The 12,508-nt window shown below is 46.4% G+C and overlaps 1 protein-coding gene across 1 annotated transcript in view; it reads right to left on the reverse strand.

Moving 5' to 3' along the window:
* Positions 1–1,927: 1,927 nt before the first annotated feature.
* The window catches only part of LOC309554237 (C-reactive protein-like), a 32,024-nt gene continuing 21,443 nt past the window's right edge, over positions 1,928–12,508 (reverse strand). The window contains exon 3 of the mRNA XM_082255874.1: positions 1,928–2,587. Coding sequence (XP_082112000.1) covers positions 1,950–2,587 — 638 coding nt within the window. The 3' untranslated portion in view covers positions 1,928–1,949. The remainder of the gene's footprint in view (positions 2,588–12,508) is intronic.

The raw sequence follows: 12,508 nt of genomic DNA on the forward strand, positions 1-12,508 counted from the left end.
TAGTGAGTAAAATAAGTATTTGATCCCCAAGGAAAACATGACTTAGTAGTTGGTGGAGAAACACTTGTCGGCAAGCACAGAGGTCAGACGTTTCTTGTAGTTGGTGACAAGGTTTGCACACATCTCATTAGGGATTTTGGTCCACTCTTCTTAACAGATCTTCTTTCAGTCCTTAAGGTTTCTTGGCTGTCTCTTGGTAAATTAAGTTTCAGCTCCCTCAATAAATTTTCTATAGGATTAAGATCTAATGATTCTGACTAGGCCACTCCATGACCTTAATGTGCTTCTTCTTAACCGCTTGCCGACCGCCGCACGACTATTTACGGCGGCGGTCAGCCCCTCACAGGCAAAGCGACGTAGGGCTAGGTCGCTAGCCTGTGAGGCTCTAGGGAGCGAGCGCGTGCTGCAGGAGGCGCACTCCCGCGCGGTCACGGACCCCCCCGCGCATGTGCCCGGTGGACCCGATGTCCGCCAGGCACTCGCGATCGTCCATTACACCGGAAGAAAGGCAGGCGGCTAATGTAAACAAGCCGCCTGTCATTCTCCCCTGTGTAAGAATGGAGATCACACGGTTCTACTATGTAGGACCGTTGATCTCTGTTCTTACACTAGTAGCCACAGCCAATCACAGTTAGAAACACGCCCCTAGGGACACAGTTAACCCCTCCCTCTCCAATAAAGTTAACTCCTTCACTGCCAGTGTCATTTTTACAGTAACAGTGCATATGTATAGCACTGATTACTGCAGTAATGTCACTGGTAACCCCAAAAGTGTCAAAAATGTCATTCAAGGGTCCGATCTGTCCGCCGCAATGTCGTGGTCCCGCAAAAGAAATAGCAGATCGCCGCAATTACTCGTTAAAAAAACAACAACAAAAATGAACAAAATCTTTCCCTTAGTTAGTAAACGCAATAACTTTTGCGCAAACCAATCAAAATATATGCTTTTTGCGATTTTTTTTTACCAAACATAGGTAGCATAAAACAAATTGGACTAAAATGTTAACAAATTTTGATTTTTACATTTTTTTGGGGGGAATTTCATATAAAAAAATGTGAAAAATATTGTTATTTTTGAAAAATTTACGCTCTTTTTTTGTTTATAGCGCATGATCAAAAGATCGCACAGGTGATCAAATACCACCAAAAGAAAGCTCTGTTTGTTCGAACAAAAGGACGTCAAATTCGTTTAGGTACAGCGTTGCACGACCATGCAATTGTCCGTTAAATTCACGCAGTGCCGAATCGCAAAATAGGCCCTGGTCAGGAAGGGGGTAAAATCTTCCGGGGCTTATGTGGTTAAACCACTCTTTTGTTGCCTTGGCGGTATGTTTTGGGTCATTGTCATGCTGAAAGACCCATCCAGGACCCATCTTCAGTGTTCTGGCTAAGAGAAGAAGGTTCTCATCCAAGATTTTACAATACATGGCCCCGTCCATTGGCCCCTCAATGTGGCAAAGTCAATCTGTACCTTTAGCAGAGAAACAGCCCCCAAAGCATAATGTTTCCACCTCCGTGCTTGACTGTAGGGATGGGGTTTTTAGGGTCAAAATCAGCATTTTTCTTCTGCCAAACATGATGAGTCCCCCTCCTCAAGAAGGCACATGTACAGTCATGCCATTGAACATTGGGAGTAAGTGCTATGGTCCAAAATTGAACTCTTTGGCATTAACTTGACTCGCCATGTTTGGAGGAAGGAAAATGCTGACTATGACCCTAAGAACACCATAAGAACACCATCCCTACAGTCAAGCACGGAGGTGGAAAGATGATGTTTTGGGGCCAATTTTGCCACATTGAGGGGCCAATGGACGAGGCATTGTATTGTATTGCAATGTATGATGTATTGCAAAATCTTGGATAAGAACCTTCTTCCCTCAGCCAGAACATTGAATATGGGAAGGTGGGAATGGGTGGGGGGGGGGGGGGGGGGGGGGCGTTGTTGGGATTTAACTACAAGATTTGTAGGAGTTGTAATATGTGCACCGATACATGGGCTGGACAGGAATGTCCCCTTTAACTTCATAGAGAAGGGAGTTCCAGTTGATGACATTTCCATGGACATTGCCATACAAGGCTTGCAGCATTTCATCTGGTGTCAGGACATAATCCCACATGTGGACATCACTTATTTCTCCAACAAATGGCCATAAAGAGAAAGACTGTCCCTCAAAATAATCCTGTTTCTGTCCTAGAACAATGCTGGTTTCAGCCGCAATAGAAGACCCTTTCATGCAGACCTTTCTGGGGTAGATCATTCCATTGACCCAAAGTTGGACCACTCCATTGTCCGAGTCCCAGGTCACACAGGTGTGCCTCCAGTCGAAGGGTCCCCCGCCTGTCAAAATAGAGGTGGAATCCTGGTTTATATATACAGAGCTGCCGGATAAGGATAAGGATTCGTGAAAATAGAAAGCGCTGCCCACTCCGGGAGTAGCTAGAGAGAAGAGACTGTAAGTGTGAAGAAGGTCGGTGAAAGAACGTAGACAGACGCTGACTTTCTCCAATGGCTTCGTAATATTCGGTGTTAAAGACACATAGTCTGTGTAGGTTTGTTTAGGGAACAGGAAGACTTTACCCTTCATGTCTAGAAAATAAGAAAAAAATACTTTATATATAATTCAATAGTATATATCTATCCCATCACCTCACAATATACAGCCTGTCGTCCAAATCCCACCTCCATTCTCCTCCTGAATCCTCATTCCCAGACCTTCAGCCTCACAGTATGCAAACTGTCCTCCATACACCTCTACATTTTCCTCCTAAATCCGTACTCACAGAGCAGCAGCCTCACAGTATAAAGACCATTCTCCATTCCCCACCACCCTCCGTTCTCATCCTAAACCCCCAATCATAGAGCGCCAGCCTTTGCTCTCCACCCAAGTCCCCACCGCCAGAGTTCCAGCCTCACATTATACAAACTGTCCTCCATACCCTCCTCCATTCTCCTCCTAAACCTCCACCGCCAGAGCACCAGCCTCACCATATACAAACTGTCCTCCGTACCCTCCTCCCTTCTCCTCCTAAACCTCAACTCCCAAAGAACCAACCTCATATTATACAAACTGTCCTCCATACACCTCTACATTTTCCTCCTAAATCCGTACTCACAGAGCAGCAGCCTCCCAGTATAAAGACCATTCTCCATTCCCCACCACCCTCCGTTCTCATCAGTGGCGTAGCGTGGGGGGTGCAAGGGGGGCCAGCCGCACCGGGCGCAACATCTGGGGGGGCGCATCCGCAGTGTCACTCTGTCTGTCTGACTCTGACATACAAAGTTCACACACTGTCTGCGGCTGCCTCCATCTTTAGGCTGGGAGATGTCCAGCGCGGCCGCCCTATGGATGAAAATGGCAGGTTGGGACAGGGCTGGACTGTGCCTCACCTATCCATTGGTGTAGGGTGGGGTGGCGTTGCAAGCCAAACCCCACCTATGCCCCCTCTCCTCACTGCTCAGTCAGTTTAGCAGCGAGTGAGTCAGCAGCCTGGCGCTGTCACAGAGTGGGTTTTTTTTTTTTAATCGCCTGATTAGAGCCAGAGGCTCTAATAGGCTTCAAAAAAGGGTGGACCCGGGGTGCAGAGCAGTGAACCCATTGTGTGACAATAGCGAATGAAAATTCGCAATTGTCACAGGGATCCTCCTCCTGGCCAATCAGGAAGCGGGTCCGAGGCCCGCTTCCTAATTGGCCGAAAGGCGAACTCATGCCATTGGCCGAGGAGGAGGAGGGAGGACTCAAGAAGATGTGGGGAACTGAGGAGAAGCCACCGCTGCAGGTAAGTCTCTCTGTAATGAAAGGGGGCACGCTGGTCTCTCTGCATTGAAGGGGGGCACGCTGGTCTGTCTGCATTGAAAGGGGGCACGATGATGTCTGCATTGAAAGGGGGCATGCTGGTTATTCTGCATTGAAAGGGGGCACGCTGTTCATTCTGCATTGAAAGAGGGCACGCTGGTCATTCTGCACTGAAAGGGGGCACGCTGGTCATTCTGCATTGAATGGGGGCATGCTGGTCATTCTGCATTGAATGGGGGCATGCTGGTCATTCTGCATTGAAAGGGGGCACGCTGGTCTCTCTGCATTGAAAGGTGGTCATTCAAACTTGTATTTAGATGCATTTTACTTTAATTACATCAGTATTTTCATAACAAACAATACATGTGCTTAGGAGGTAAGGGTTTCTTTAACTAATCTAGTGGAAGAGACTCGAGTGCTAAAATCCCGCGGGTTACTTGCCTTGCCCCGGGTGCTGACAACCCATGCTACGCCACTGGTTCTCATCCTAAACCCCCAATCATAGAGCGCCAGTCTTTGCTCTCCACCCAAGTCCCCACCGCCAGAGCTCCAGCCTCACATTATACAAACTGTCCTCCATACCCTCCTCCATTCTCCTCCTAAACCTCAACTCCCAAAGAACCAACCTCATATTATACAATCTGTCCTCCATACCCTCCTCAGTTTTTCTCCTAAACCTCCATTCCCAGAGCACCAGGCTCACAGTATACAAACTGTCCTCCATACCCTCCTCCATTCTCCTCCTAAACCTCCACCTCCAGAGCACCAGCCTTACAGTATACAAACTGTCCTCCATACCCCCTTTCCTTCTCCTTCTAAACCTCCACTCCCAAAGATCCAACCTCACAGTATATAGAATGTCCTCCATACCCACATCTGCTCTCCACCCAAGCACCCACCTCCAAAGCTCCGGCCTCACAGTATACAAACTGTCCTCCATACCCCCTTTCCTTCTCCTTCTAAACCTCCACCCCCATAGCACCAGCCTCACAGTATACAAATGTGTCCTCCATACCCCCCTCCATTCTCCTCCTAACCCCCCACCCTCAGAGCTCCAGCCTCACATTATACAAACTGTCCTCCATACCTCCTCCTTACATTCGTCTCATAAACCTTCTAATAGAGCACCAGCCTCACAGTATTATATTCTCCTAAATACTCATAGAGCTTCAGCTTTACAGTATACAAACTGTCCTCCGTAACCCCCCCCCCATTCTTCTCCTAAACTCCTACCCCCAGAATTCCAGCCTCACAGTATACAGACTGTCTTCCATACCCCCCTCCCTACTCTACTCCTCAACTCAACCTCCAAATCTTTCTAATCTTACCCCTGCTCTATAATTTATCACATTTATTGGAATTATATTTTCAAAGCAAGGTCTGTGGATGCTCATGTTACATAGTTATTCAGGTTGAAAAAAGATACCAGTTCATCTGGCTCCATGTACAGTTTAAATTTTCAAACCTAATGTGGCCAAGAGCCATTGCACATGCTCTGGGTGGAAAGGTATATTTCCTCTACCAAATGGCAGTACCTCCAGTTGCAGGCAATAGGAACTGCTTTGAGAAACCCCACAACAACTTTGTTTTTAAGACTGCAATGCTCTTTTCTCCCGTTTTGCCACAGGGGACATGTGCAATAGTCCTTATTAATAAGGATATCCTCCACAGCCACCATTTTGTTGAAGACCAAAACATAGTTTTTTTTTTTTTCGCAGCACAGTTAACCATCGTTAATTTAATGGGAAATGTCTACATCAACTGCCAAAATTATGGCACACATCACCACTGACCTCCAATCTAACAGCACAATTCACCAATAACTTAGGGTTTTTGGAGTATTTCACTGGCCTGACCAGTAGAAATGGGACTTGCCACCAATTTTATTAGTAGAAAATAAATCATAAAGCCAGTATTTTCTAGTAGGAGAGGTGGTCATCTTACCATCAAGGTTGCAACTTATAATATAAACTTGGCAATCCTGCCAGTTATGACCTTGTTCGGGCACTTTCTGTTATAATTGTTCTTTTGATGTGCCATTGTGTCACATGCGTGTTAGTGGGTGCAGTTAGCTAGTCTACCACTAGGTGGCGCTGGAATAATGTGTGGTGACAGAGAATTGTGTAATCAGTTGTTAGGTCCCTTTTGGTTAGAGCCTTTCTGTAGTGTATCATGGGTGAATCAGTGCCCAAATATAAGCCAGGTAGGGTGGAGCCTTAGAACAGTTGGGGCATGGGAGCTATATACCCCACAGTGTACAGATGTAGTAACCTAGTGCAGGGGTCCTTGTCAGGCCTGGAGCACCGGGAGTGATAGCTCTGCACCCAGAAAAACCGGCTGTAGTCATCCTGTCTTATATGGTGGTGGAGACTAGAACAAGTTGCCCAAGACCCTTTAGGCCAGGCAATGACTTATCTTAAGTGAGCCTATTACCATAGAGGACCTGGGAGAAGTGCACTGAAGCTAGAGGTTCAGTGGCAGTGTTCCTGTCTCTCAAACGACAAGCAGAGAGTCGGGAATTGAACACAGATAGCCTAAGGTAAGCCAGAGCCCTCTGAGTGAGTACTAATGACCCTGGGAAGGTGAGAGACTGTAAAAGGGAAGATGGCTGAAGTGTTGTGTGCTGCTTTCTGCGGATAGTCCACTATATATATGATTGACAAAGTACTGTCAAGCAGTGGCGGCTGGTGCTCCATGGGCCGGGGGGGCGGCAGACAGACCTCATCATACCACCCCCACCACACCACCCCAGTCGCCGGCTCACTCACCCTGGGCAGGCGGTGGCTTTCTCCTCAGTCTGCAGTGGTGGCTTCCCCCTCAGTCTGCGGCAGCGGTGGCGGGCTTCCCCCTCAGTCTCCTCCCTCCTTCTCCCCCTTGGCCAATAGCATGGCCTCTCCTTTCAGCCAATCGGGAAACGGGTCTCAGGACCCGCTTCCTGATTGGCCAGGAGGAGAATCAGTTTGGCAATAGCGAATATTCATTCGCTATTGTCACACAACTGGGTGGGCTCTGGACGCAGTGCTCTGCGCCCCGAGCCAACCCTTTTTTGAAGCCTATTAGAGCCTCTGGCTCTAATCACGTGCTTCAAAAAAAAAAACCCTATTGAACTAAATGCGTCCTGGGCCCTGCATGTAGATGAGGGGGCCAGACACATAGATGCGCCACTGCTGTCAAGTGATAGTATGTCTGTGTGATGTGACAGTAATTGCCATCTTCTGAAGTAACACCAGTAAAGTGTATCAATAGTATTTCTTTTGTGTGGACATTCCTTTCTTCAGAATATAAAGGCTAATTGTGTCATGGAAAGGCCTCTGGCAAAGAGTTGGGCACTAGATCGCAGGAGGTTTAAGGTTTCAAGCGGGTGGGGGTGTTGCTCTAGCCAGACCATTATTCTTGATCTTTAAGGATAGTTTACAGACGGGTATGGTGCCAGCTGATTGGAAAAAAGCCAACGTGGTACCAATATTTAAAAAGGGGCTGAGATATATCCCGGGTAACTATAGGCCGGTCAGCCTAACATCAGTAGTCTGCAAGATTTTGGAGGGGATGTTAAGGGACCACATACAAGACTTTAGCAATGAAAACGGTATTATTAGTAGTAATCAGCATGGATTCATGAAAAATCGTTCTTGCCAAACCAATCTATTAACCTTCTACGATGAAGTGAGCTGCCACCTAGATAAAGGTAAGCCTGTGGATGTGGTGTATCTGGACTTTGCAAAGGCCTTTGACACCGTTCCCCACAAACGCTTACTGTACAAACTAAGGAAGGTAGGTATGGACCATAAGGTGAGTACCTGGATAGAGAACTGGCTCCAGGGGAGAGTCCAGAGGGTGATGATTAATGGGGAGTACTCGGATTGGGCGGGTGTGGAAAGTGGGGTCCCCCAGGGTTCGGTCCTGGGACCTATCCTGTTTAATTTATTCATAAATGATCTAGAGGAGGGGATATCTAGTACAATCTCAGTATTTGCGGATGATACTAAACTAAGCATGCCAATATCTTCTATGCGGGATGTGGAAACCTTACAAGCGGACCTGAACAAAATAATGGGGTGGGCAACTACATGGCAGATGAGGTTTAATGTCGAAAAATGTAAAGTAATGCACTTGGGTGCCAGAAACCAGAAAGCAAGCTACTCACTGGGGGGGGGGGGACCTCTGGGTGAGTCTAGGATGGAAAAGGACTTGGGGGTACTGGTAGACAACAGGCTTGGCAGTGGTATGCAATGCCAAGCCGCTGCAAGCAAAGCCAACAGAATACTGTATAAAAAAGGGGATTCACTCCAGAAATAAAGAGATTATTCTCCCACTCTACAAGACTCTGGTCCTGCCACATCTGGAGTATGCTGTCCAGTTCTGGGCACCGGTCCTCAGGAAGGATGTGCTGGAACTGGAAAGAGTCCAGAGAGGGGCAACAAAAATAATTAGGGGAATGGAGGACATCAGCTATGAGGAAAGACTACAAGCACTGGACTTATTCTCTCTGGAGAAGAGACGATTGAGGGGGGATATGATATCAATGTATAAATACTGTACTGGCGACCCTAGCATAAGGAACAAACTATTCAGAGAAAGGAAATACAATAAGACACGTGGCCACTCACTAAAACTAGAGGAAAGGCGGGTTAACCTTAAAGTGCGTAAGGGGTTCTTCACTGTAAGAGCAGTAAGGATGTGGAATTCTCTTCCACAAGCAGTCGCATCAGCAGGGAGCATCGATAGTTTCAAAAAACTATTAGATGGGCACCTTAGAGACCACAACATACAGGAGTATACAATGTACGGTTAACAGCAAACACACGCACATCAAAGGTTGAACTGGATGGACTGATGTCTTTTTTCAACCTCACTAACTATGTAACTAAGAAGAAATGGGGCGGGGACTTGTACCAGTTGGCGCCAACAATGGCAATTTACAAGCCACCTTACATGCACCACTGGTGGAGACTACAAGCAGTTGTAAATAAAATAGTATAATTTCACTCGCGCCGAAAGGTTAGTGTAATAGTATAAAAAAAATCACTACAAAGTAAGATAAATGTATCAGGACAATAAGAAGCAGCTGTTGGGGTAAGCTCAAAAAGCTAAAAACAGTATAAACACACAGCTTGGATGGAATAATACATGCTGACACCAACGCTTGCTATGGTAGTGAAAAATGTGGTAATAATATGTGCAATAGCAATATTCAATCTTCTTGATGTAGCACTGCCCCCTAGAGGACTTCTGAGAATTGCACTTTCTGGATTCCCCTGGGTTACCCTTAGCAACTGATAGCAGACATTAAATGTCCTTGGCTCAGTCAATAATCAATCCAGGGGATGTTGTTTTTTTTTTTGTGTTTTTATTTAGAACTGGGATAGGAGAAAGGATGAGTGGGATTCTCCAACTATGCACAATCTTGAGGACAACTAGCTGTAGTGTGCGGCAAGGCCGCTGCTTCACCTTGCACAGAAGTGAAGATAGATAATGTGATCCTGTTTGAGTTATTCTTCAGGGTTCTAACTTGGCACCCCCTTTATCACTTGCTGTGTGCACTGACACCTGTCCCCTGAATTCTCCACTGGAGCGGTCCCCTTTCCTGGGCAGACCCCTGGTAAGCTCCCCGGTACTCACAGACACTGTTTTTCCCAAGGTTGCTCTGCCTCCAACTCCACTTGTCAGCTTCCTGGACCTCCTGGCTCAGCACCACACTCTTGGCTCACTAGGCCGACCGCCTGTGACTGACCACCTTCCACAACAGACAGGAGGAGAGACAGCCATCACCCTCCTCCTGGGACCTGGCTTCCCGCCCATAGACACCCTGTTACATGTGCCCTTGGCTTTAATAACATATCCCAGGATGCACCACTGTTTGTGCTAACCAACTGGGATAGTCATAAAAGCCTGTGAGTCACTGGCTGGGTTTCCTACACTGTCCAACAGGCTCCCCTATTGAATACAGTGGGGACACTCCCTCAGTCCAGATTAATCACATCCCGAGCCCATGTAACAGGCCTAACTACTGATCAGGCTCCCATGATAAGCAGATGGAGCAGACTGTGATTTACCTCCTACTCCCCTGTTGAGCAGGCAGAGCAAACTATTCTCCCTGCCTAGCACCTATCTAGGAGGGTGCTACATCAATATACAATATAACATTAAAAAAAATATTGTTCAAATTAGATAGTACCAAAGACCTCAGTTAAAAAGCAAAAAGTGACAAGTGCCAAATAGTAATAAACAAAAATAAAACAAAATTCATATTACAATGTGCATAAGTGTCCAATAGAAAAAGTCCCAATAGGTGTAACACCATATAATCCATATGTTCCAAAGGATAAAGTGGATCCGTGTTTGTTTCAACTGTAAGATGAAAGTTCTTCCCAATATATAGCACTCACACCAGGATAGAATGACACCCCAAGTGAACAGGATATATATAAAGTTGCCACTCACCAGATGCTGTTGATCTTCCTTGCCATACGGCAATAGGATCAAGAAGGCTTGGTAGGTCCTTTGACCCAAGACGTATACTCCGATCAATCCTGCGATCCCTCTCACTGACCGACTCAGATACTCCAGGTAAGATGATTCATGCAGAAAAAAGGAATGGAGAACGGACTTCAGATAGCCGTGCAAGGTACAGCGCGCCTAATTCTTCAGGACCTTCTGAAGACGTCAAACCAATGACGAAACGTGTAAAGTTGGAATGCACGTGGAGAGGTCACACGCTGCAAGTGGAACACAAGCGAGGAATCCAGTGCGCTGTACCTTGCATGGCTCCCTACACTAGTGCAGGAAGACGCATGGGAGTTATTTTTGTCCACTGCTGCTATAATTGTTCTTGTTTTATTTATTTATTTGTTTGCCCTAAGTATAGCCCTTGTTATGGGCTTTCAATAGGCCTTTATATTTTTATATGTAGCACTGCCCCCGTAAGGACTGCCAGATATCCACTCTGCGGGTCCCCCTGGTTACCAGCACACGGCTATAAGCAAATGCAATTTTTTTATTTCCTCCTGGCTCACACTTCAGTAATCAGTCCAGGGGTATTTGGTTGTTTTGTTGTTTATTTTATAATGGGGATAGGAGAAGGGAATAGTGGGATACTCCAATTAACTATTCACAGTATTTGAGGACTTCTATCTTCTATACTTAGATTTTAGATATGGAACAGCCAGGCTGTTAATTCATCCTGCCACTTTGGATGAATAAGGATTAAGTCTATTGGTTCCTTCAAGACGGCTTGGTGGACAATCTCTTATCTTCAGGACACTCTCCCTAGTATCCTCCCTCTCTCTGCTGACAACCATCCACTGACTATCCTATGAGCAGGGGTGGCCCTCTGAGGTCAGGCCCCTTGACACGAGTCCCTGTACTCACGATACAGCAGCCTTAGAGTCTAAAGGGGCTCCTCTCTCAGTCAGCTACCCTGGATGTCTGGGTTCAGCTCCTCTCATTCTCTCCTCTGGCCCTCAGGATGACCTTCTGCGACCGCATGGCACCTCTATAGAGGAGGAGGCAGCCACCCCCTCCCTCTGGGACTCCTGCTCTCCAACCGAAGTCCCCTCAGTACATGTGCTCCCGGCTTTTTATACAGTACCCCAGCATGCACCGAGGTGACCTGCCCTCTGCCAATCATAAGGACTGTATCAAAAGCCTATACACCCATTTGTCAGGTTTCCTCCCAGTGTCCAACATGCATCCCTATTGGACCAGCATGAAACACTATCCAGGCTGAATGAATCGCATACTGAGCACAATGAGAAGACCTCACTAACAGATCCTGCTCCCTGATAGGCAGAGAGCAATATAGATTTACCTGCAGCCCCTCTGGTTAGAAGACAGAGCTCAAAACTATACTCTCTCACTAGCACCTACCTAGGAGGGGAGCTACATTTGCTATGTGGAGTCAGTTCTCTATTCCTTTTTTCTGCATGAATCATCTTATCTGGAGTATCTGAGTCGGTCAGTGAGAGGGATCGCAGGATTGATCGGAGTATACGTCTTGGGTCGAAGGACCTACCAAGCCTTCTTGATCCTATTGCCGTATGGCAAGGAGGATCAACAGCATCTGGTGAGTGGCAACTTTGTATATATCCTGTTCACTTGGGGTGTCATTCCATCATGGTGTGAGTGCTATATATTGGGAAGAACTATCATCTTGCAGTTGAAACAAACACGCATCCTCTTTATCCTTTGGAACATATGGATTATATGGTGTTACACCTATTGGGACTTTTTCTATTGGACACTTATGGACATTGTAATATGAATTTTGTTTTATCTTTGTTTATTACTATTTGACACTTGTCACTTTTTGCTTTTTAACTGAGGTCTTTGGTACTATCTAATTTGCACAATATTGTTTTCATGTTACATTGTATATTAGAAGATTGAATATTGCTATAGCACATGTTATTGTACCAGGTTTTCCAGGCATTGAGCCTGAGGTGGGTTCTTCCATTGTTACCGGTAACCTCTCCAGCCCATGAGAGCTGCGACCCTGGGTGTGAGAACTGAGACATTGACAACTCCGGCATCTTTGTTTGGTTGTTTTATTGTATTTTAGGGGATGGGAGAAGGGAATGAGTGGGATACTCCTTAGGCTCAACTAGGTACAACTTTGGGACTTTTTCCAGAAAAATGTCTGTTAGCGCTGCTTTGACGCCAGCCGACGCCAGCCAACGCTCACTGACGCTCTAAACACAATGTAACTCTGAACATGG

The sequence above is a fragment of the Pelophylax lessonae genome (assembly GCF_965119305.1).
Source record: "Pelophylax lessonae genome assembly, chromosome: 4".
Lineage (NCBI taxonomy): Eukaryota > Metazoa > Chordata > Amphibia > Anura > Ranidae > Pelophylax > Pelophylax lessonae.